Source organism: Callionymus lyra, chromosome 3, assembly GCF_982586985.1.
Source record: "Callionymus lyra chromosome 3, fCalLyr1.hap1.1, whole genome shotgun sequence".
Taxonomy (NCBI): Eukaryota; Metazoa; Chordata; class Actinopteri; order Syngnathiformes; family Callionymidae; genus Callionymus; species Callionymus lyra.
This window is the reverse complement of record NC_141820.1, coordinates 37,256,450-37,282,403: the sequence shown is the minus strand read 5'-3', so window position 1 is coordinate 37,282,403 and position 25,954 is coordinate 37,256,450. Positions and strand designations below refer to the sequence as shown.

The 25,954-nt window shown below is 41.2% G+C and overlaps 2 protein-coding genes across 3 annotated transcripts; both read right to left on the bottom strand.

Annotated features, from left to right (window-relative positions):
• Positions 1 to 847: 847 nt before the first annotated feature.
• Positions 848 to 8,846, bottom strand: LOC148084680 (sodium- and chloride-dependent GABA transporter 2-like). The gene is made up of 15 exons (XM_087787803.1): positions 8,777 to 8,846; positions 7,721 to 7,909; positions 5,824 to 5,958; positions 5,610 to 5,750; positions 5,458 to 5,545; positions 5,255 to 5,387; positions 5,053 to 5,187; positions 4,177 to 4,280; positions 3,217 to 3,341; positions 3,040 to 3,152; positions 2,662 to 2,799; positions 2,378 to 2,480; positions 2,214 to 2,314; positions 1,460 to 1,630; positions 848 to 1,234 (listed from the first exon to the last, which is right to left on the bottom strand). The coding sequence occupies exons 1-15, from the start codon at positions 8,781 to 8,783 to the stop codon at positions 1,082 to 1,084; spliced, it is 1,836 nt and encodes a 611-aa protein (XP_087643929.1). The 5' UTR covers positions 8,784 to 8,846; the 3' UTR covers positions 848 to 1,081.
• Positions 8,847 to 10,605: 1,759 nt separating this feature from the next.
• kdm5a (lysine demethylase 5A) lies at positions 10,606 to 25,375 on the bottom strand. 2 transcript variants are annotated; one of them, XM_087787793.1, is made up of 29 exons: positions 24,466 to 25,375; positions 24,047 to 24,124; positions 22,521 to 22,643; positions 22,149 to 22,319; positions 21,091 to 21,267; positions 20,913 to 20,991; positions 20,538 to 20,629; positions 20,308 to 20,466; positions 19,706 to 19,825; positions 19,486 to 19,644; positions 19,118 to 19,299; positions 18,848 to 19,010; positions 18,650 to 18,769; positions 17,914 to 18,108; positions 17,668 to 17,849; positions 17,374 to 17,498; positions 17,156 to 17,306; positions 16,960 to 17,080; positions 15,430 to 15,606; positions 15,194 to 15,372; positions 14,990 to 15,128; positions 14,727 to 14,906; positions 14,105 to 14,665; positions 13,883 to 14,041; positions 13,570 to 13,698; positions 13,354 to 13,501; positions 13,057 to 13,277; positions 12,363 to 12,839; positions 10,606 to 11,178 (listed from the first exon to the last, which is right to left on the bottom strand). In XM_087787793.1, exons 1-29 carry the CDS (start codon positions 24,610 to 24,612, stop codon positions 10,879 to 10,881), a joined length of 5,214 nt encoding a protein of 1,737 aa, XP_087643919.1. In that variant the 5' UTR covers positions 24,613 to 25,375; the 3' UTR covers positions 10,606 to 10,878. The 2 variants fall into 2 exon arrangements, with proteins under 2 accessions (XP_087643919.1, XP_087643920.1); XM_087787794.1 differs by having other exon boundaries at positions 16,960 to 17,077.
• Positions 25,376 to 25,954: the final 579 nt, after the last annotated feature.

Below are 25,954 nucleotides of genomic sequence, written 5' to 3'. Positions count from 1 at the left end.
TCCACGCGTTTGTGTCTTCTCATTTGGATTATACTAACAGTTTATTTTTTTGTCTAAACAAGAAGGAGCTGTCTCGCCTGCAGTTAATACAAAACTCTGTAGCAACAATTCTGACTTGCTCTAGTAGGAGAACTCACATTTCCCCGATCCTTAAAACTCTGCAATGGTTGCCAGTTTCTTTCAGGATCAACTTTAAAATCCTGGTTCTTACTTTCAGAGCTATCAATGGTCAGGCTCCTCCTTACATCCCTGATCTGATCCAGCCTTACACCCCAGCTCGGGCTCTGAGGTCTGTGGATCAGAATTTGCGTTTGATGGAGTCTATTGACTCCTTCAAGACACATCTTAAGACCTTTTTATTCATGCCGCTTTTTCTCTTATTCTCTTGGGGCTGCTGTGTTTGTCTCTATGTTGTCTTGACCTTTTAGAAGTATGCATTTTTATTGTGTATTGTGTATTGTTTTAATTGTTCAAGTGCTTTGTGACCCTGGTCTGAAAAAGGCGCTTTACAAATAATTACTTGCTTAATAATGTAATAAAAATCCACATAGGTAAAAAATAAAAACTTTCACTTAGAGGTCATTGGTATATTTACAGTTGTCCCTCGCCACATCACGATTCACCTTCAACGGTCTTTCTGTTTCGCTGACATTTTTTGCAAGTACAGTACAGAGTATCTATATATATATACATATACATATATATGATGAACCACAAGATGTAACAGAGGTAATAGACTTATTTGTGCCCCTCAGATGAGATTGCCTGAAAATATCAATCATTCATCATCAATCAATTATTATTCTAGTTTTCCTGTTTTATTTAGCAATGAAACTAACTGCACACATCAGTTTAGGAGTTTATTTAGAAACATTACAGACATTAAGATACAAAATATAAAGCAGCACTTGAGCACTGAAGAATTACAAATGTTCTCTCATTTTAAGATGCGAACATAATACATATGATCAGAGTTTTCCCAAAACGTTTTCAACATAATCTCACATAAAACAAAAATAATGTCCATGACTAGTTTCCTGGCCACTCTGAGGTTATATACGTCCTTGAATTAATTTGGCGCTCATAAGTTGGAGTCTCTCTCCTGGACGGGAACATAGCCATTTTTATTAATTGTGCCAGGATTTTCCTCCGGAGCGAAGATGGCCAGCAGTCGCTCCTGCTCACGCTTGGTTTTGGGTAAACTACCAGATGGAAGGGTTAGCACCTGGAGGCGCTGTGGAGACACAGAGTAAGACACAAGTTTCCTTGCTGGGTATTGAGGTTATCAATGGGAGCAAAGGCGCTGAATCTGAGGTACATGTGGAGAAGTTTGGAGAAATTAGAGGGTTTGGACACATGCAAGTGAGGGGCCATGTTGGACAAAGAAGTAAACAATATGAAATATAGGGAGGTATAAAGGTAAATAGAGGTAAATAGTTTAGAGTCAGAGCAACAGTACCTGTCTGAAGGTTCCTTCTGTGGTGGTGAACTTGTAGATCATCCATAGAGGAATGCAGACCATAGATGAGAGAGCCAGCAGCCAGCCAATGGCATAGCCCCACCACGGATACACATACTCATTGTTGTACTTGAGTGGTGTGTATTTGATGAGAGAGAAGGCAAAGGTCCCCTAAAAATTATACATGTTTGCTTTAAAAAAATATAATGATGAGTCCACGCCACACACCACTTTTAGGACGCTGATTTCAGACAACAGAACCACTTCCTGTTGTCTCTTAAGTTGCAGCTCAAAAATAGGCCAAACTGTTCGGAACGGGTCTTATGTCAGTGGAGGCTCAAAATGGTGGATGAGGCAGAAAAAAGATCACTGAAAATCTGGGCTATGATAAAGGTTTGATGGTTTGTTGTGAGCATTTGTGACTATAGATGTCATCAGATCAGATCTTGTAAGAAGTTAATTCAAAATGCAACCAGGTAGCCTCACACGTGTTGCATCCCCTGTTTATGTATAGTAGCGCAAAGTTTGTCAAAGTAATGGCGCTGGTACATTGATCTCAAATGTAAACCTGTTACTTGTCAAATTTGTTGTGAATGAAGAATGCCATTTCTCAGTTTTGATGATTTATATAAGGTGGACTAGTTCAGGCAAGTCTTCCCTGGATGTCAGATACCAAATACTCTGCCGACAACTGTTCCTGTGATGTTCCTGTTCCCTGATTCAACTTCAGAGGTCAACTTAAGATCACACTCACGATGCATGTGGCAGGGGTCAAGTACAGCCAGCAGTACTTGATGTAAGGGCCTGGTCGATAGCCGATCATGTCCTCAATGTTGTCATAAAAGCGTTCAGCACCTTATCCCAAAATGAAGCAAAATCATTAACTTCATCATGACCTCTGCAAGTTTGGAAACTTACCATAAACCCAGGCAATGCAGACGGTTTCAAAGATCGCCATGAAAAGGAGACACATGCCACTGGCTGCATAGTAGTCGAAGAGCTGAAAGATGTACATTCCTCCCTGGAAAGAGTAAAGTACCTCAGGTAAGACACAGAACATGTTGGAGAGACATTTGTCTCCTGCTTGGTCTGGGACCACCTCAGTGTTGGGAGAGGTTTCTGGTTTGCCCCGGTCATGAGCCCCACAGCCGAACCTTGCATAAGCAGAAGATGGACGGATGGATTAACATGTGACGACTCACCTCGGTCAGCATGATGAGTCCCATCAGGAAGGAAACGCAGACCACAGCTAAGAGGAATAGCTCTCTGCGGTTCTTGCGTCGAAACACAGAGGGGTACATGTCGACGATTGCTGTCACCAAACTCTCCACACACACAAACTGACCAGAGGGGGGGACAAGAAATAACATGAAACTCCACTTAGAATTTAAGATATTTTTTTCTTACTGACAGTCATTTATTTCTCAACCCAGTCAGACAGTTAGAAATTCAAGTTTGATTTTCATCTTCACAAAAAAACAAAAACAAATTCTGGTTAAAACAAAATCCTTTGTTATGGACATAGGGCAGCCCAAAGGGATCTGCGATAAATAGCTAAACCCAAGAAATAACTTGCTCACCTGGCTGTCCAGACCCAAGAACACAATCATGACAAAGAACAGCGTAGCCCACAAAGGCGAGAAAGGCATCATGGACACAGCACGGGGGTACGCTATGAAGGCTAATCCAGGACCTGAAAGACAAGGGCAGATGATGTTCAAACAGTTTTATATAGTCTAGACAAACTGCTTCCTTACCAGATTCCGCCACCTCTGAAATTGGAACATTTTGTTCATAGGACATGAAGCCAAGAATGGAGAAGATTGCGAATCCTGCCACAAAACTGGTACCACTGTTTAGGAAGCAGAGGGACAGACAGTCTCTGCAATAAGGAGGAAAAGTCCAGGTAAGAGCTCGTGGTAGAGTCACAGACAAAACAATCAATACAATTACTTTAAAGGACATATTTGATCCCTTGTAAGACTTTGTCCTGAGGTGTTGGAAACTGTTAAATTTGGGTTATTTGCACTGACCGATAATTTTGACAATAAACTAAAATGAAGCAGTTTTATTTAAGTCAGTTTTTAAGGCCCATTTCCATAAGATTTTTCTTGCAGGACATTGTGTTCTGACACGTGTGTCTTTAGATCAAGGGTTTCAACCTCAATCATAACATGGGCCAAAAACCTCAACACAGTTTTAGTCAGTCAAGTCACGGGACAAGCGAAGGTTTATGTTTACCTAAATGTCTATGTTGAACGCTTAACTGAAAATGCTGATGTGATAAGAGTTTCCCTCTAACTCTCTGTTTGTTAGCTGGTCTTAAACACCAAACACCAGTACCTTCATAGGTCACTACATCAACATTCATGAGTAGAAATCACTTGGAAATGACCTAGCTTTAGATACTCAACTGCGTGATCTTCTAGAGACAATTATTTAAATTAAGTTACAGAAAATGATTTGTCTTATTCATAAGAATCAAGTTTTTACCAAAACCCAATTTGCTAAATGGAGAATAACGGGGTCTTGGATGAGTAACATATTAAGAATTTAGAGAGCCTGTAGTAATCTCAATGGAAGTCATAAATACAGCTCAGACTGTGGAGAGATAAGAAACCAAAGGATTTTAATTGCAGACCAATTGCGTCTAATGGAATCATTAACATCTTTTGAATATATAGAAAAAAAAACAACACGAGTTGTTCTTTACACACCTATAGCAGTTGTTGTTGTATCGGTTGTAACTTCCCAGTGCCGTCAAGGAGCCCAAACATATTGCGTAAGAGAAGAAGATCTGTGTGCCTGCATCCATCCAAACCTGAAAGAATCATTGATAAAAAGTGAAGCCTTGTTAAGTACAGTATTATTCCATTTGAGTAATGTGTAAACTACTGGTGATACAATGATGGATACTCAATCCAAACACTGATTAACAAGGTTTCCGTGAATACAGACTGAACAGTTTGAAGTTTGCTCTCAGACTTCCTTGATGTTCCCATCTTATATAAATTAGAAGTTAAATTAAGATTATTCGTTAAGTAAGTAAGTAATTTTTATTTGTATAGCGCTTTTAAGCTTAAATTAATTCTGCCGCCGTGTCTCAACAAGAATGCTGTATTCACCCATGAGAAACTACAAATAGGATAAGGATATAATAAGTAATAAGGATATCGTAGCACCAGACGCAGTCAGAGGAGTTGTAAAAAAATGTAATTTAGAAAATCTGGTTTTTGTTAGCATCCTTAATTGAACCAACATTAAAGCACTTAAAATGAGGAAGATATTAGTGGCATGAGTTGACTTGATCTAAGCAAAAAACTAAACAAAAAGTTTAACCCCCTTGTGACTGATCTTTACTAGATCAGAGGGGGTGATGGTTGACCTTATGTTTATAGTTCAAATGGTGACTTGACCCTAAGTTTTGACCCTGCAGCCAGAAAGAGCAGATGGACCCAGCAGAAACTGAACCCCAGCAGAGAACTGAGGGACACACATGGTGGATTCTCTTCCACCACCAACACAACAGCGATGTAGGATATTGTTCATCAAAAGTGCAGTTACTAATATATTTCAATCAAATTAATGTGTACCTGAGGGTCTGCTAGTCTTCCCAGGTCTGGGTAAAGGTAAAACTTGATCCCGATTCCAGCACCGGGCAAGGTCACTCCTCTGATCAGAAGCACGATCAGCATCAAATATGGGAAAGTAGCAGTGAAGTAGACCACCTTGAAAGATAAAATGGCATCAAGCTGCGTCACACTGGTCAAACAAACAGACAATCCTGGTACTGACCTTTCCTGTAGATTTGACCCCTTTCCAGATGCAGAAATAGCACATGACCCAGGCGATGAGGAGACACAGCGCCATGTCCCAGTTCAGGGAGCCAATGTGGTCTATACCTGAAGAGATCCTCAACGCTCGTCTCCTGCCGGGCCAAGAAAGGATCAGTTCTTTTCAACTGATGTACCAACAGGCCAGAAGTCTAGACAACTCACTCCCAGAACTCAATGACAGGGGAAGTCGCATTTGGGTTGATTGTTTCATTGAATGAGCTGTTCCTCCTCTGGATCTCCAAACAGTTCTCTGGAGAATGATGCAAACATGTCAGACAGCCACACAAGCTACTACCTCTAATATATTTTGTTACCAGTGTTCCATGTGTTGTTACAAGACGACCAGGGAAGATCCCAGGAGAATGAGAAGGACAGGTAGAAGATGCCCCAGGCCAGTACGATGATGTAGTAGAAGTTGAGCAGAGTAACAATCACCTGTGTTCCATAGCCAATACCTGCAGAATGGCAGAGTCACCATAGACTTCAAACTAAACAAAATGATGATTAGAAAATTTCCAAAAACCCTACCTTCAAACAAGGGACTGATCTTTCTCCAACAAGTTATCCCCCCCTCGCTTGTGTACTGACCCAGGGCTGTCTCCAGAAAGAAGACTGGGACACCACAGGTGAAGAGGAAGATGAGGTAGGGGATGAGGAATGCACCTGTGTTAGAAAAAAGGGTCATACGTTAGGTGTTCAAAGGGTAAACAATCATCCACAAGTGAAACCACTGAGCTTGGCAAATACTATTGAGACGGAAACTGGGTCTTAGTTATGTGTTAGTCTGCAATTCTTTATGTTAGCGAAGAAACTCAAAAACTGACGAAACATCTGTCTCTGTTTTGAAAATTACTATAATAGGAATGTGGTGTTTAGGAGCTCGATGTGAATTTAGGAAGGTTTTGTATTGAATAAGTAATGATACTGCTGATTGAGTAACAACAGTATTGAATTATATCCATTTGGGAATTTAAAAGAAAATCACAATATTTGGAATGTATTTTAGGAGACAATACCTCAAAGTCAACTGCTGCATTCACTAGCACCAAATGAGATATGGGACAAGAATTTAATGGATAATTTTTACACTTTCATCCTTAAAGAGATCTCTTCACCAATTTGCGCACTACTCAGTTAGAATGGTTTTGTCTATGTTACGAAAAGAGGATCATCTTATGACATCCTGGTGAGCGGACTTCTTTTTATGCAGCTGCTCTCCATAAAGGTCAGGAAGTCACGCCATCTCCAAAGAGGGTCACCACTCCCCCCCTGAGAAAACCTTTTTAAGTTGCAGGGTCAATCCACCCGGCCATGCACTATTAAGGGTACAAGTGTGAAAGCCCAGTCTTTGATCCGGAAGAGGGGATAACGCAATAAAACCAACTTTGCTTGCAAATTTGAGACCTCTATGGAGATTGGAACCATAGTTTTTATATTTACAACTCATAAGTTTTGTCTTCGTACTGCTATGATAAACACAATTTGGACCAAATGGTCCAGGAACAAGCCCCAAGGTATTGCTTGGCAGAGCTGCTCACTCTAATCTATCCAACGTGTCTTGGGTCTGACCTGGGGGTCTCATCCCCATTGGACGTGTCTTACAAAGGAGGCGACCAGAAGGCATTCTAAAAAGGTCCCAGAGCCTCATGTGACAACAGGCAGAGAAAACCTTTTTTGGCTGCTTGTAGCCGCAATCTTGTCCGTTGGTCACCATCCAACCACGGAGGAGACGAGGAAGATGTACTAACTGGGAAATCGAGAACTTTTTCTTTTAGCCAAGTTTTTCCACTACATGTGACTAAATGTTTTTTCTTTCGGGAGAAAATAGCAACATATCATTTGTAAAAGTATTGGTGAAATCCTGTGTTCATCAAACCAAAACCATTCTCTGCACCTAAAATTCTGTGTATAAGGATTTAAAAGAACGTGAGAGTTTTTTCTTTATAATTGATTGTTATAACTAGATATGAAGGCAACAATGGGATTGAAGGAGCCAATCAACTGGTTCATGATAATGGTTGGTTCAAGCTACACCAATGCAAATGTTCAGGGGTACATTATGACACATCTGAGTCAGCATTACTGCTTGATACAAAAAAGCAACAAATATTACGTAAAAGTGTTTCAGCCACATTTCTTGACACAGCGGTCCTGTTGGTGGCCCATGACGTCTGATTTCCGCTTCTCAACAGGAACAGCTGCGCGAAATGAAGGAGCAACAACAGCTGTTTGACCCTGCTCGACCCAGACCTCTGACCCCAACTGTGGGTCCGAACTAGTGACGAGCTGACATCTACACAAGCACTGACCCTCAAAAGACTTTGGACAAAGATTTGGATTAGTAGCTCGAGTTAGTGAGTCATGTCTGTAGTCGTTCATCTAACTTGTGACTCGTAGAAGGACTTTTTAAGTTCAATTCCCTCACCTCCCCCGTTCTTGTAGCAAAGGTATGGGAATCTCCACATGTTCCCGAGGCCGATGATGGACCCAGCCACCGACAGGATGAACTCCATCTTGTTGCTCCACTGGCCACGCTCCTCCATCTTCTCCTCTGGTGCAGGGAGTAGGTCCAAGCCTTGGGGAGAACCCTTGGGCGGGCCTGCTTTGCCATCACCTGGGATTTTATAGTTTGTAGTTAAACTCCAGAGTGGGTTTAATTAAAATACTAAAGTTATTGAGAAAAAATTAAAGTGAGCAGCGAAGAAAGAAAATAAATGAAATAACATTGTTTCAAATATTGGAAAAAAATGGTAGTTATATGGGAAAATGGTCAAAATATATGTATTTACAAATCATTAATCTCCTAAATTGTTTAGAAAAATAAGATTATTGAAAGAGTATACAGGACGAGTTGGACTATTTGTTTTAAGACTACATAAAATTAAATAACATTCTTGAACCAATTTTAGAGACATTGATGAAGATAAATAAACTAATTATTTAAAGGTATAAGAAAATAGTGTATGAAGACTAGAGTGTTAGAATAAAATAGTTTTTATTTGACAGAACAAATACATCTAGTCTAATTTCCTTTTTATTTTCAATTAACATTTTCTTGTTTATTATAATGAATTTCAAAGAATACAACATTTATGATAAGATAAATGATGAGATTTGAACAAAAGTGAGAAATTAATGCGTTAAATAAAAATGTTACTTCTAGATTCAGAAATCACCACAATAAATATGCAACTTGAAAAAAATAGGTTGTTAAATTAAAAAAGCATAAAAACCGAACCAAAGTAAGATCAATTACATTGTTCACAATGTAAGTTAAATTCCCAGTAAAAATAAATCCTAAAAAAAAACATAAGAATTAAAGCAAAATTAAAAACAAAAGTTTTTAGAAAAATGAACCAAATCTCAACTTGAGTGATGTTAACTCAAAGTTTAGAGACAGAAAATGAAAAGGTGTTAGAAAATAAATGTCACACTTGGGCAACAGGAATCCACAAATTCAAAAATGTGTTTGCAGGCTCACCTGTCATGTTGATCGTTCACAAGTGATGCTTTGTTGAGTTTCACCTGCTCCTGCTCCAGTTTTTAGTATTTAACAGAACCACAAAGAGGCGGGTCTGTCTTCGGCTGCTCCTCTGACCAAAGTACAAACCAAACAAAAGAGGGTCCAGCTCTAGAAGGAGCAGGAGGAAGAGGAGGGTCTTCTGTGGGCCACATTACCAGAAGACTGTTCAGTCAGACAAAATACAGCCTCAGTTATTTAAGAAAGATTAAGGAAGTAGGATTTCTTGAATTGGATTTTAACCATAACATAATGGGAGACTTGTGTTTTGTTTGTATTTAGCCAATTTTACTAATTGAGCTGCATATATATGATATTTAAAGATCTATCAGCTATAAATATAGTTTAATAATTTGAGTAATAAAATAAAATGCATATAAAGAAATATTTGCAAGAATAGAAGACAAAAAAAAGAATATCATGGAGTTTAAGGTGAAGTGGAGGAACAGGTGGATGTGAACATTTGTAAACCAGAGTGAAACTAAGGATGATTTTAGGATGAAAGCTGATAAGTTCCAGGGAAAATAAGAATATAATTATTTTTTTTAAAAATAAGACATCATTGACACAGAGAAGAAAAAAAAGTAATGTAAAAAATGTTTAGAGCAGCCTTGGTTTTTGTTTTGATAAACATTGTTTATCAATCAAGTATTAACTCTGTGTATGCATGTCTGTCTGTCTCAGTGTCCATCAGTGGTTTTGTGTAACTCCATCGGATTTTTTTGTTTTTCAAATGTTTTTTATACCCAAACAACACTTTTTTTTATATATACAGAACCAGATGAATGTCATTTAAATAAAATACATTTAAGAAAATGCACAAATATGCAATCTAGTTAAATATATAATGGTGGTGAAAATTAAAGTAAAATAAAAGAAAGATAGGAAACCCCAAAACATCAATACACAGATAGATAAATATTGGAATATTATGAAGTAAACAATTTATCAATAACGTTTTACCTTACCTTACCTTAAGTAGCAATATTTCTAATTAAAAAATAGAAATATGAGGGGAAAGTTACATATTATATAGAACTATATAAGTGAAGGGTTAAAATAAGAACTTTTTTTGGATGTTAGTTAAAATAATAATAAATAATGATTTTAAAGAGCCCAGCTGAGACCATGTGGCTCAGGCGGTCAGAGAGCTGAGTCATGGAGACTTGAAGAAGCAGCTGAGGTCAGTTAACTCCAGCTCAGAGCTGCCAGCACCAGAGTGGACACACACACACACACACACACACACACACACACACACACACAGTTGTAATGGAAGTGTGAACTCCATGCTGTCATCATGTTAAACACTAATTGTGTCCTCGGATGGATACACCAGGTTGTGTAACAACACACGTGAATGTATGACCTCTGACCACCACGTTTGGAGACATTTTAAGATCAACATAATCTCCTAAAGTGGCTTCCGAAAAACACACAAACACAGTCCATATGGAGAGTCTTACTCACATCCACCTTGGATGGACGGATGGTTACAATACCCATACATGCACTAAAGAGGTAAACAGGCACAACAACACACACTTGATCTACAACAAAGCAGTCTTAATAATATACACTACTGATCACACAGTTGAATGGACACACCAACATATACACAAAACTCTTACTGTCACAGTTGCAAACACATCACCATAAAGGCAGTAACGAAAAGTCGTAAACAGACACACGGCTACAATCATATCGGGACACATGAAAATGACCACACTTGTGTTTCAATGGTTTGGTGTGTCCGAGATGATGAGAAAAAAGTTTGAGTCACATGCGTAGGCTAGGAATTATTTATTAAAGGTGAGAAAAGAAACAAAAGCCACATTGTCCTGTCGTCCAAAATCTATGTACATTATAAATAAAGCAACTACAGTACAAGCAGAGGCTAGTGGGAATGTACCAGATGTCAGGATTCAAACCTGGGGTGTTATTGTGCAGGAGAGTCAAGGTCGTTCTGATTTTTTACCCCGTCTGAGTGTAATCCAGAACGTCTACGAACTGAAACCTGTTGTCAGTTGCTGTACTAAAGGAGGCGCTGGAGATCACAGGTGTTAGCTGCTCTGCGGCGGCTCCTGTAGCTGGGATGCGGGAAGATTGGTTGACGCCACAGTCCAGGTGGCGGTTTGCGAGGAGAGACCCGGCATAGAGGCGGCCAGAACCACGACGGTATCGTCCACGGTCACTTCCTCCACTGTCACCACTCCCCCCAGCTCCCCCCTCCTCCCTCGCCCGGTCTTGCGTGTGCAGTCCACGCAGATATAGTCCTCGTTCTCCGCCATCTCCGAGGTCACACCCACACACACCTGGTGGAACCAGCCGTCGCATCCGCCGTCGCACTGCACCCAGTCCACCTGCGTGCACACAGATACACAACACACACGGTTAGACGCAATTCATTTAAAAACAGACGCCGCATACCGAAATGTAATGCATAGAAACGCAAACCATAGATTATCACACACACGTGTGAAAAAATGGAACACAATTTTTACTTGTATAAATCCAAACTTAAAGTCACTCCCTACACAGAAAATAAAAATCACACAAAGCACACTGAAACAACAATAGTGACACAAAAAACATATAAACATAAATCAATCTCATATAGACACAATCAAATATAACGCAAACAATAATGGCTACTTACACGTGTGATAATTGCTGAACCAAACACACTCAACTACAAGAACAACATCAGAGTTAAACTGTCACTCAAGGAGAAGAGTTACTGATCCACTGGGATCGCATCCCATGATGCCGAGGGCAGGAACATCTGGATCTTCTCATGAAATATTCTAGCAGCACATTACCAGGCGACGAATCAGAGCGCCGCCTTCCACTCACGTTGTCTCCACTGCTAAACGAGCCTCTGGAATCTGACTCTGTGATTGGCCCATGAAAGGACAAACTGGCATTCCCAGAACCGCAGTTAATACATGACATGCAAGTCTCTGTAAAATTTTCCAGTATTTCTCATTAACTCAGTCAAAGATTCACGTTTAAACATAAACACTCGTTTCTTTGTTCTTTTAAGCTTTTATTTTTGTTTGAAAGTCCGTACCATGTTGATGCGGTGAAAAGATGCGTTTTTACCTTCAGATGATAAATTAATTTTGTTTTTGTTTTTCTAGAATTTATCCACTCATAATTTTTCGTAGCAATAGACACACATATTGTTATTAAATACGTTCTTGTTTATTCTGCATTATATCTTTTTAAAGTAAATTCATTAGTAATATATTCAATTTTATTCCAGAACATAATAAATTTGAATACAAATTTGGGATATAGATAAGAAATAACTGGATTATATGGAATAATATAAATGTTTTTAATGAATCAATCATATCGTTTGAACCATTTGTCTACAGTTTCCTTTAACATTTATAATTTATGTTTATATATATTTAGTAGCACGGACACAAGGACGGACACATGCTGGCCTCTGTTAAGGTAGAAACCTGTCAATCATCTATCACAGGAAGTTTGCGTGACAAGCACTTATGTGTGCAGGTTCTCAGCAGTACTTCCTCACCTTGTCTTTGCATGGCCTCTGGCAGTTCTTGGCGGCGCAAACGGCGTTCTCATCGTTTGAATCCTCTGCGCCCGACCAGTCGTACTTGGATGGGATGTCCAGGATTTTTTTCTCCTTCCTCTTGTCCGGTCCCTCACGCACACCGTCCACTTTGGCGGTCGCCTTCTCCTTCCTCTTCCGCTCCTTCTCCTGTTTTGCCAGACGTTTGGCCAGCTGCTTCATCTCGCGGTTCTTGTCAATGTTGAGTTTGAGCTTCTTCTTCTTGCTCTTACTGAGCCCCAGCTCAAGGCCCACACGCTTCAGGTCTCTGGTCTTGGCCGCGCGCACGTCTCCCATCACGATGCCGCCACCCGCAGACACAGCAGATGCCATCATCAAGTGGTGATGGTGCTCAGCTCGCTCCAGCTTCCGTCGGCGCCGCTTCTCAGAGTCTTTGAGTTTGATCTTTAGGGGTTTGTCCATCAGAGAATCTTCAGGCTGTTACACAAAATTTGAGAGAAACATGAATCATCATCGTCCTGCCAGCCTAGCCAGGACTTTGGACAACAATCACTCTCACACACAATACATTCTAAACCATTTACATACTTTCACAATCATTGACATGCATGTTCATGTGAAAGAACGTCATGACACACAGCCTCTGCTGTTCGGTGTGAAAAGTTTCTGCTGCACCATCAGGACCGGGACTCACCTCCAGAACCTGCAAAAAGCGCTCCTCGGATGGCGGGTGTGTGGCCTGCAGGATCCTCCAAATGTGCTGCGTCTCATCCAGAGACACTTCCAATAGGTCTCCCAGCATCATTAGCTCCTCCAGCTGTGCTTTGGCTGGTTGCGACAGCTGCAGGACGGGCGGCTCCAGGCTGCGGGGCACCAACGGGGTCTTCCTGGGCTGCTTCCTCGGCGTGCTCACGGCTGGAACATAAAGAGATCTTTCAGTGAGGTAGAGATTCAGGAGCCCATTCTTCTATTTTCCAAACGAAGTACTTACGCTGCACACAGGACTTTGAGGCCGAGGAGTAGGCGTGTTCTGCGCAGAAAGAGGGCGGGGCAGACGGCCACATGTGACTGACCACCTCCTCAGACTTTACCGGGATCTCTTCATCACAGAAAAGGTACGGCTTCACTTCTCCTGGGTCCTGGAATCAACATACACACGAGTAAAGATTCGTTCCAGGGTGCACTCAGTATTCCCTCCTGGAAGTACCTTCATGTCGTATCCGTAGGTCTCCCTGATGTCCTCGTCTGAATCCGTCTCCTCGTCGTCGTAGTCCACCGACTGTCGGGGAGACGTTGCTCTGCTGAAGCCAGACTGCTGAAACGTCTGAATGTGGCCCTGGATGATGAAAACAAAATATGAATGGTTTATTATAAAACCAGCTAAAGAAGTAAGCGTTTTAAAAAGGAATTCATCTGGTATCAAAATGAATGAGTTAGCGTCCACTTCTGGGTCAAAAAAACAAACTGCGACTACATCAACAAGCTGCTTTAGTAGTGACTTTTGTTTTATCTACTTGTACCTGGAGGTCGGGGTTGGCAGCAGCCTTCTGCAGCTCTGCGTTGATGATCTTCTCAGTCTTCTCACGGGCAGCCTGCTCCACCATACGCTGGCTCAGCACAGAGAGCTTGGCCAGCGCAGACGAGAGTTCGTCAGTGGCCAAGGATTGCCGGGCTCGGTCCTAGAGGATAGATCAGAGTGTGCTGACGAGATCTAGAGGAACCAAAAACAAACTGGGTCTTACCTGCCAGCTCATGGCCCGCTCCGTCAGACACTGCAGCGCCTCACCCTCTGGGAGGCGCACCGGCAGCTTCTGCAGCGACACCAGTAGCGATAGGATGGTCTCCAGTCTGGGCCTTCTAGACCTCTGACACAACGGGCACAGGAACTTGGAGTCCTTGCTGTTACTCTGCCAGCTGACGCCCACCTTCTTCTGCGACCCGGTCTTGGGCAGCGGCACACACACGCCATGGAACCAGTCCTTGCAGAGCTCGCACTGCAGCATGAAGCCGCTGGCCGTCTTTCGACACAAACAGAACTTAACCTCCTCAATGCGGTCTGCCATGGCCATTTTGGCCAGGTTGGCTGCTCGCAGCGAGTGGATGGCCTCCACTTCCTTCTGCTCTTTAGCTTTAAAGGCGGCCACAACGGCAGCAGGGTCGCGAGCCTCCTCCGGGTTTTCTTCAAGGTCACTAATGGTGTCCAGATCAAAGCCGCCTCGCTCCTTCTCCATCAACTCTTTCACTCTCCTCCTCTTGCTCTTGCTGTTGCCATAGACGCCGATGTCCAGACGAGGACTGAGAACCTGGAACAGTATAATTGGTCACAAACCCACAATGTCTGTGAGAGCATTGCTGAGAACTGACCTGCAGGAGAGTGTACGTGGAGTTTTTCTTCAGGAAGGTTCGGGCAGTTCGCTCCCTCCAGCCCTGAGCTGCCGTGACCTGAGACTCCACTTGGGCCAGCGGATCCAGCCGAACCGGGATGGAGCGCCCACGGACCAGCAGGTTCTCCAACTGTTCTAGGTACGCATAGCTGCCGCCACTCTGCAGTTGGAGTCAGTGCAAGATGTTAGATGAAATCAAGAACAGTCAGAGAAATAAAAATGCACAATAGTTGAATTTGGAACCTGGATGGCCTCTACTTTGAAGGACCACTCCTTAGCTTTTTGCAGAGCCTCTCTGAGAGCCAGGACATTTGGGAGATAAGCCGGAATGTTCTGGGCCTCCAGGACAATACTCTCTAGAGTGACCATGCTGTGACGAGGCCTGTGGAGTTCAGGAAAGGGGTGAGTTTGATGTGAGGATTTTAACCGTTACAAGAGGTTCAGTACCTGGCCTGCAGACACGCTCGAGCTTTATCCTCCCATCTCTCGGAGACAGTGAGGATCTCTTGCAGCTCCGCCATGGCTTTCTCCACAGCGTGGTGCGGAGCCAGTCCTACTCCTGAGTCTATCAGTCTCTTCATCAGCTCCAGAGTGACCCGGTGCGGCTCAGTCAGGGTCACACGCACCTACAAAACAAGCCATGTAAATCAAGTTGTGATAAGAGAAAATGGGTGAACACTGACCTCATCCAACCAGCGGGCCTGCTGTAGTTCCTGCTTGAGTCGTGGAAGTTCAGGCAGTTCCACATCTAGACCGCTGCCCAAGTCCAGCAGAGCCTGCAGCTTGGAGGAGTCGGGCGTCTCGTCAGCCAGAGCGATCTGGGCCCGCTCGTGGAAGTCCTCCACATTCTCCAGGAGCTCCTGCGGAACAAGGAAATAAGAATTCATAAAGTGAATTAATCATTTACACATCAGATCTGTAGTAGAGGAGTAGAAAAGCTGGTTGTAAAACTGGAAGTGGGAAAGAAGTGATCCGTCTCCAACATATCTGAAAAATAATCTCATATTACTGTAGTTCACTAGAGACTTTTTCACTTCACTATTGCCATTCCACATGGGCGGCTGCTTTAACTATAAATTACTAATCATAATGTTTAATATGATGTTGTGTTGTGTCATTTTTTAATCTGAAATTATTTCACACAACCAATACATAATTGTATAATAATTGATCCAAACAATGCCCAACCCTTCATGACCCAAAGTGGGGCTCTGTAGTTGACCTGCCTGAAAAAGAGTTTTACTGGTAACCAATAGAGCCATTTTGAAATTTTAAACTGTGCCTTTCAGGTCAGGGGTCAGCAGCCTTTACCACTCAGAGAGCAATTAGAAATAAAGAAATCTCTGAGAGCCACAAAACCCTTTTTGCTTTAAATATGAAATATCATTTCATATAATGTTTACTTTGTTGTTAACCTTTATGCTATAGATAATATAATAATATAAAGAAATAAAGCATTTGTTGTGTACAGTACTTTATATAACTGAATTGTGTTTTTTCTTAAGTCTGTTCTTATGTAAAGCACTTTGTGACTCTGAAAGGTTATATATAAATTAAGATATATCATAATAATTGTATCATCATAATTATTAATATTATACTTCACATTATACAAAATATATATATATATTTTTTTAAATTAAACTGTACCTAATAATGTACAGGTCTGTAAATGACAGACCTGTAGAGAACTAAAACAATATTTTTTTTATATATGCTAAAAGAAACTTGGGTTTATATATCGTTCTGTGTTCTGCCTGTTACTGTTTCTTTAAGCCAGAGAAAGGGGCGAGCAAGGGAGTGCATGTGGAGAGAGTGAGGAGTCAGTAGAGTTCAGCATAAATGATCATGAGGAGGAACATTTGTTTTTCTTTTCCTCTAATTCAGCAAAGTCACCACCTACTGTAACATTTTTTGTTAAATAAGTACAAAACATTTAAACTAAATATTCACATTTATACCAATACTTATTAAACCTCAGTGAGCCACTCCAGTCGGCTGAAAGAGCTGCATGCGGCTCTGGAGCTGCGAATTGCAAACCACTGCTCCAAGTTCTTCACAGGGTTATTGGGAGTAGCCTCTCCACTGTCATTGATTATTGTTACCATTACTTGTGTTTCATGCAGTCTTAAAAGCTGTCTTCACTGAGCCCCAGGTACATATTTTGCTCCTTTACTAGAGAATTGAATGACAATAATAATCATTGGACTCACTTTCACTTGTCTGGCCTGGCTGATGACACACGGAAGCCTGAGGAGCTGCTCCACGAAGGCCTTGAGCTCATCCACTGTTAATTTGGTGCGAGTGCAGCTGCTCTCAGAACGCAGACGGCTGCTGTGGACATGAAGCAGATAATATTAGATTCACTCAGTCTCAGTTAAACAGAGGACTCAGGTTATCTCTGCCAACCTATGTCTCTGTTTCCGACTCAGCAGAAGTTGAGCCACAGATGAGCATGTCTCCGCCTCTTTCACCGTCTCCCTGAGGCGCCTGAACAAAGAGTTTTCAGGGTACTTGCGATCCTCAGCATCCTCCAGCAGAACCTTAAGTTCGATGAGATCTAAAGGAAGAGATTGAGGGTTGATATGCTGAGCTTACAGCCAAGTGGGCAACAGCACAAGAACAACCTTTCTTGTTCTTCTGGTCAGCAGACAATGCCTCAGAGACCCGTTTGGACCAGGTGTCGTAGGACTGAGCGCGAGTCTTGACACCGTACAACATGGAAGGGAACTCATCAAGGTCGTAGCGATACCTGATGCACAATAATAAATGGAAAATTCAAACAGGTCTTTGTGTTCATACGCATTTATAAATCTTCATTTTTTAGTCATACTGAGAATTAAAGACAATTCATACAGATTCTGATCTGTTAGAAAATCATCAATGCTTTTGTCAAGATGAAAATACAAATAAGTAGTTACCTGAGACACTTGTTGCCAAGTGGACAGTCACAAAGATCAGCAGCGTGGTTGAGACACACAAGCCGGTCAGGAGTACATGGACACGTCAGTGCAGAGAGGAAGCAGGTGGTCTTGCATTTGTAGCACTGTCGCTCATCATCTGGGAGCAACTCAAACACCTCCTGCTCAGAAGATAGCACCCCCTGCAGGACACACATTACTCATTATTCTGAGGACTTTGGCCCCCTTTTATGCCTTGATTCTAACCATTTCCTGCACTGTCTGCCGTAGCTGTGTCTCCTCCTCCATCATTTCACCCATTTCCTTAAATACGGCAGCTGCCAGCTCCACGTCTAGGGTCTCAGGGTCGGCGGCCATCTTGCACAGCAGCTCCTCATGAGAGAATACGCAGTAGCGGTGCAATCGGCGGTAGTGAGCCACACATTGGCGACCCATTGGCAACTGTAGAAGAGCCCCACACACACGGTTTCATATCAGTCACTATTATGACTGTAGCCATCAGCTACATTATTGTTTATATCAAAGGACTTTTGTACTACATGACCATTACAAGTCATTATCCTTCATATTACTTTGTTTCAATAACGACGACTTCATTTAGTATTATATTTATATTTTGACATCAACAAAACAGATGACCACTGTGTATTACTTTGAAAAGCTAGATCCATATTTTGTTAACTGATGTACAGTGTGTATGGTTGTATAATATGGCCAATATCGATTGCAGGTTTGATATCGAAGGAAAAAATAGCTTTGTGATATCAGCAAACATCTTAAGCCTGTCATTAACACCTTACTTGAATACTTTTCATCTTGTTTAGTATTTAAGCGTTAAATAAAACTTCAAATTCCCTCCTGTTGAAGCTCTAGTGTGTCACCTCACTCCAGTAAATCCAACATTTTCTTAAATTGCTGCAATGGAAAATGTATTATTTTCTTCGTATTGTATGATGTTCATGACACGTGTCTACAGTCTTACCCAATCAGCTGTGCAGAAGTTGACTGCCTCAGCAAAGTTGTATCCCTGGTTGAAGCCACTGTGATATGCGCGGGGGAAGGTGACCACAAACTCCCCTGCACATTGGTTGGTCCTGTAGACCTGATTTGTGAAGAAGAAAGTTAAGAAATAAAATAAAGCAAAGTTACAGAATGAAGTATAGGCTTCTTGGATACATACAGGGACACCATGCTCCATTAGCACGTTGGGATTCATAATAGTGACCAGCTGATGTAGAAGGTCTGGCTGCGAGTCAAAGAGTTCTGGAGCCAGCTTCTTCATTACAGCCTCCAGTTGCTCTGCGGCAGAAGCCGGGACACCATACCAGGTCTTCGGCTCACCCCTATGCATTAAGAAGCAGTGGTCATTTAGACAAACATTTTCAATGAAAACACAGATTTATCTGGTATTACGAAATAATAGAACAATAAATAACTGCAGAACTCCCACCAGTGCAGGAAGTTGATGGAGTAACTCCAATGGTCCTCAATGTGCCAGCAGAAAGAGGAGAAGCACATTCCCACATAGAGCCATGGAACCTTCATCCCAGAGATGTCCACATTGATGTGGGTGAGCACCGATTGCTCCAGCACTGGCATATTATTCAGGTTCCATCCAGAGTTGGCATAATCCTGGAGAGGTTGGAAGGGGATGAGGAACACTCTTGATGTCAGCCCAGTCATATTTCAGTCACTAACGTTTATATTTTCTTACTATTTAATTATTCATTACATTTTGAACATAATGATCATCCATGTAAAACAAGCATCTGTAATGAGCACCTGTAATTATATATATAGGGTTTTTTCTAACTTCACCTCTTCATCTCCCAGCAGCCTTCTTTTTCCATCCCGAACAGGAAACCCGCTGCCCACTTCTTTGGAGCTGATGTCAGCTCCATACTCCACAATGACATCCTCCTCAATGCTACTCACCAGACGCCAAAACTCTTTCTCAACCAGCTCAGTAGGGACCATCTAAGACAGTCAGTGTTAGCACATTTTAAAGTCTACGACATGTTCAAAGGACGTCACATACGTGGACCGGCATGTTGAAGTAGTCCGACTTGAACTGGTCAGCCATTTCTCCGAAACTCTGGAGCGTGTACTCCCTCACTGCTTGCTCAAATCCAAACGCCTCCCTGGGTTTGCTGCACTCCTGTTGTGAGACAGTGACTCAATAAAGTTATTCCTAGCATATGCTGGTGATTAATTATCAATTATTAATCTAGATGTTGATAAAAAAGGCAGGGAATTTAATGCAAGTTGAGTATCTTTATGTCATGTAGAGATGGACCACAGAGATGCTTTAAAGGGAGAAACATTGCATTCATTTATTACTTTTATTATTGTTGAAAAAATTACATAAAACAAAAAAATGTTCATAATTTTATTGTATCGCCCTTTTACAAGTAATAAATAATACATAAAACCTGAAAGAAAAGGAGACCAGGAATTGAAATGTTTTTATTAAATGTTTTTTTTTAAAAGATGTGAAAAAAATGTTTTTTTTATTATTATTTTAAGAGCTAACCAGGAAATGTGTTTGCCCTGTGGGAAAACCCTTAAAGTGAGCCATTACACCATTAACTGCCAAATGTTTGTTGTTCCATTTGATTAACAACAATTATTTGTGATTACCTCTGCGACACATTTGGGACAGCGCCAGTCACCCTTGGGCACGTCCTGCAGGGGTGGAATAAGACAGAAAGTGTGGTAGCTGTCGTCACAGCCGTCACAGAGCAGCAGCCGATCCTCCTCGTCGCCTCGGCCGCACATCAGGCACAAGTACAGATCGATCTTGAAAAAATAAATTCATTGTCAGTTTTTTGTCTTTAAAAGAAAACGACCCAGAGTGATGCTGGACTCACAAAGTTGACATCTAGCGTCTCCTTTCGTGGTCTCATCTTGATGGCGAAGGCTTGAGCTTTGAGGTGACGATGCTTCTTGTTGAAACTGTCATCTGAATCAAGAGGCAGGTGGTCAATTAACCAGTACTATGGACATTAAACCAATTACTCTTTCCCAGGACTCGTATCTATTCATTTGTTCCTGTGATATATAAAGATGTCATTTCCAATTACTGTATTCACCCATACAAACTGAATACATCTTTATGAACATCACATCAGAACATGCATTTATATTATCATCTTTGAATGTGTTATTTAAAGGCAGAAAAAGTGTTGCCATTGTGTGGACACGGCCAGAATTCAGCTGTAAACACAACATTACATTTCTCTTACCAGCAGATACGATCTCCAGATCCACCATCTTAGGACTTGAACTAAATAGTTTTAGGGCTTTTGGCTCCTTGTTTTCTCTCTGAATGAACACACAAAATACAATAAGAAAGAAAGGGTTCTTTATGATTATTGAAATTCTAATCAAAGCACATATGTGGGTGTGTGTGCGATTCTTTACCCCAGACTTAAGGCGCCTTGACCGTCTTTCAGGAATAATTTGCTCTTTGGTGTTTGGGTCAACTTCTCTATCCTTGTCCTCTTCTTCCTCCTGATCTTCCTCCTCCACAGTCTCCTCCCCGACTCCCTCGTCCACATCTTCGGAGTCTTCCCCTTCCTCGTACAGACGCTGGATTCCCTTGAAATTAAAGTAAATCGTCGATCAGAATTGTTTGCTGCCTAATGACATCTTCGTTCTTCTCTACTTATCATTGTTAATTGGAGCCATTTTTAAATACATAAGATAAAATTATAATCAGATAAGTCATGGCCAACCTCTTTACACGTCCACCAGCTTCTAAACTCCAACACTAGCTAAATAAATGGTATTTTTGAGTTTTCCATTCTTTATCCCAGGTTCCATTTACATATTTCTCCATGTCCACAACAGTGTTATAGGAGAGTTTTCCATATTCAATATTTCAGAGTTTATTCCAGCTATACGTGGGATATAATTTTGGGCTGCTGACATTTATGAATTAAATGATAATCATGATTATAACATTGGTATATTTAGAATTATCAATCAGAACTACTACTTAAAAATTGTTAAGTATTGCTTAGTAGTTAGTGTATAGTTTTAATAATAGTTTGTAACTGACAAGGTGTAATCACAAAGTGGAAAAAAACAAAACACAATACAGTGAATAAAATATAAGGTAAGTAATGCCACGCTGGATAGCTTATTTACATGTGTCATGTCCAGTGTGTTGATCATCTTCCTAAATTACTTTTTCAATGCATTTAGTAGAAACATTACTAAATACTCAGTTTAGTTTGTTTTGGGGAGGTAAGTGTAGGTTCCTTCTTAGGGTTGACCTCAGAAGCAACCACGGTAATTTTATTATTTAAGGTGAATAATATCGATTGCTGTCTGTACGCGTTTTCTGCAACATTTTTGTTGAAACCTCAATTGCTCTCCTACCACTTTTCTTATATATTTATTGGCACCTCGAAATCTTCAGCATGGACAATAATTATGAATTATCCAATGTCAGGTAATAAAGCAGAAACACTCACAGTTAGAGACGCTCCAGACTGAAACAGTTCGTACGGGTACATGATGCGCTCATAGTGTGATCGCAGCAATGTACCGCTGCCTTTCCCAGGTGGAAAACCCATTCTGGCTGCCACTTTGGACCATCGCTTCTCTTTGCAGGCCACTTCAAAGCCGCCCTCTGATGCCACAATCTGTGGGAAAAAAAGGGCACTTAACTGAAAGAGCTAAACCAAAGACAAATGTGGACCATATAAGAACCAAAATAATTTGAGACAGTGATTCAAAAACACGAGAAATCTATAAAATGTATTCTTATACCTATGGAAATGTCTTAATATGTCTCGTATGTTAAAACACAAACCCAAAACATAAATGAGAGGGTGTTAATTCACCTTGCTGAGCTGATACAGATCAAGGACCTTCCTCTCCACATGTGGAAACCGCATTTTGGATCCTTGCAGCTCCCAAAACTTCGCAATTTGATCCAGAAAGTTGAGCTTGACTCGAGTCAGGGCCTGGAAGAACAAACACATGGTTGACAATGTTAATATCCAAGTAGAAGAAAGTACCAAAAGTATTGGTATATGGAAACCGTACAGGTTGTGTTAAAGTACATAACCAAAAAAAAATAACCTTCAATTTGACAAACGAAAAACTTAACACCTCCCAAGTCCATTTAGCTCGGACTCTGATGCATAAAGTCTTAAAGAAACACAAATAATCAGGGAAATGTTATTTTTTGCTTTGATTATATGGTGTCAAAAATGTGAGTTAAGGTAAGGTAAGGTAAGGTAAAACTTTATTGATCCCTCAGGAGGTCTCCTTCGGGAAATTGTTTTTTACCAATAGCCAGCAATTTTTCATAAACAATAGAAAATAATACATAAAAAATAAAATAAGAAGAAGAACATAAAGAGAAAGAACAAGATGACACAATCTAAGTCTAAAGACAAAGACAAAGAACATAGGTCAAGGAAAGAAAAACAACAAAGACAAAGGATACAAAGACTAACATGGAACAGAACATCCAGATACTCTCACTGCACTCCTGCCCCCGAACTCAGAATTGTACAATTTAATAGCCCAAGGGATGAATGAGTCCCTGAGTCTATTTGTTTTGCACCTGGGTAGGAGCATTCGTGCACTCATTCTGCTTCTCTGCTCACTGATGACAGTGTTCAGAGGATGACTGTCATCATCCATGATGGACAGTAGTTTGTTCAATGATCTCCTCTCAGCAACTGTCACCAGTGAGTCCAGCTTCATTCCAACCACAGAGCCAGCCCTCCTGATCAACCTGTCCAACCTGTTGACACTCCTCTTGGACACATTTCCACCCCAACACACCACAGCATAGAACATGACACTGGCCACCACAGACTGGTAGAACATGCAGAGGAGCTTCTTGCAGATGTTAAATGATCGAAGCCTCCTCAGAAAGTACAGTCTACTCTGAACCTTCTTATATACATGGTCTGTGTTGCAGGACCAGTCCAGTTTACTGTCCAGCCACACACCGAGGTACCTATAGTTGTCCACTATCTCCACCTCGTCGCCTCTGATGGACACTGGAGTTATGTCAAGCATAAAAATACACATGGCACGCCGGGAGTTGCGTTTGTACAGGTGCAGCTTCATGCATATGTATATATATATACATATACATATGCATGAAGCTGCACCTGAATATGTATGTATGTATATATATATATATATATATATATATATATATATATGAACATGTCAGGAAAGGCTCCCCTGCCATTACCATCATATTAGCCTACTCCCATCAGTATGTGTGAATGGGGAAAAACATGACTGTCAAAGCGCTTTGTGACCCTGGTCTAGAAAGGCGCTATATAAATAGACATTATTATTATTATTATTATTATTATTATTATTATTATTGGTCGCTTACCTCAAGCTCATTGAGTCTTTGCACCCTTGGAGTGAAACGGAAACTGCGAACATCACAGGCAAATGGGGGCTGCCAGTCCTAAGAGGTGAGCAGACAAGGAAGACAAAAAATATTAAGCCTCGTGAAAAATGCTGGAATGCTTTGCTCTTATCAGATATAGCGTTTCTCTCTGTATTTCTAATGTGGGAAGATTAAACAATGCTTAGTCCTGTCAACAGAGTCGTAACTTTTCTATTATTGTGCAATTATGAAATGGTTTGCTCTGCATCAGATGTTGTTTATTGGTACTTAGACGTGAACGTTCGACAGGCTTAATTTAAGAGCCAAAAGGTCCAAATGAAGTTTCACTCGAGCTTACCAATGACCAGAAATCACAAACATGTTGACCTTTTAGAATTGAACGCTTTACTGAAGTTTACCTCGGGAGGCCGGATCTTGCAGATGCCACTTTTTTCTGCAATGGGTCGTATCTTATTGATGAAGCCCAGCGGATCTGAAAAGTCCTCCCAGCTGGGTTCGAACACAGGACACTCCGGGGGAGGGACAAACTCGGCAAAGCTGGACATGATGGTGGAGTAAACAGTCTGGTCTTTTTCCCCCCCGATCTCTTATCAATGTCGAGTTTAGCTCAACAACAAACGGCTGTCGTGTCTTGAAAGATGTTCCTCCGTATCCGCCATGATGATCCAAATCTCCAATCCAACTGTTTTCGGGGAACACGACGGTGGAGCGTCCGGGAGGCGATACCAAACGTTACTTCAGCATCCGTGCACAGGCCGAGTCAGGCCGTCGGATTGTCGCCCAACGCCCCCTTATCGCAGCCCGCAGCTGCCTTCACTCCAGAGCGACAATCGCGATCCCGAATTCAGAAATAAACTAAAAGAATCCAGAAATGGCTCAGCAGTTCGGTTTTCATGGTGCGTCGACTGCAACACCTATGTTCCTGAGTACTGCATGTTGTCTTCCTGGTGCAACTCTAGCCACTCTTTTGAGCTATCCGCTTTAAAAAAAAATAAGAACTCTTAATACAGGCCTTAGTTTAAGACGTATCTTAATGTCCTGGTGTGTTGAAGAGCTTCCGCACAACAATGCATCTCAGTTGTTGACAAACGTCTCCATTCATTAGCTTAGCAGCCATAGCTCGTTGCGCAGCTAACATTCTCTTTAGCGTATCAACCGGTGGATTCAAAAAGTCCACTGAGACCTAAAAAGATGGTCCAAAAAAGAGTGGTCCGTTCGATGATCATTTTCTGCGTGTTTCAAAGCCAATTGAACTTTGTTTTTCTGTACTGGACGGCTTGGGTATCTGCGTTAGCTTTGTGTGCTAGTTGCAATAGCAAGGTTATGGGAATTGTGATGTTGCGTTCAATGCACCTCGGATATATTAACGGAATTCAGAGATTTTTAAAATGTAAACCCTGTCGCCTTCACAGTGATTGTGAGAAAATACAATATTATTACGTAGAATCCACCTACATTGTATACAAAAATTGACGTATGTGAAATTAACAACAATAATACTGAAATTATTTATTGCGTTGTGGCGATAACGCAGTCGCTGAAACCTCCCGATGAACGTAAAGGCAGCGTGTGTGTGACGTTATGTACACCAGGGGAGTCAATGGTAAATATATCCCACCTGACATTAACATAAAAACAAATTTTTGATCAAACCAGCAAAATATAACTTGGCGGACGTAGATAACGTACATTTTTAGATGAAGCACCTTGTCTTTTTACAATTTAATACAGATTACTATCATTGGACACATTGGTTAATGAGTAGACTCAAATTTGTAAGAGTTTATTTCAAATCATCTTCACTTTTATAAGTAAATAATGTAAAAGTTCTCCTAGTACAATGCTAATTTTAGTAGTAAGTTAAACAACTGCTGACTTGTATAGGAT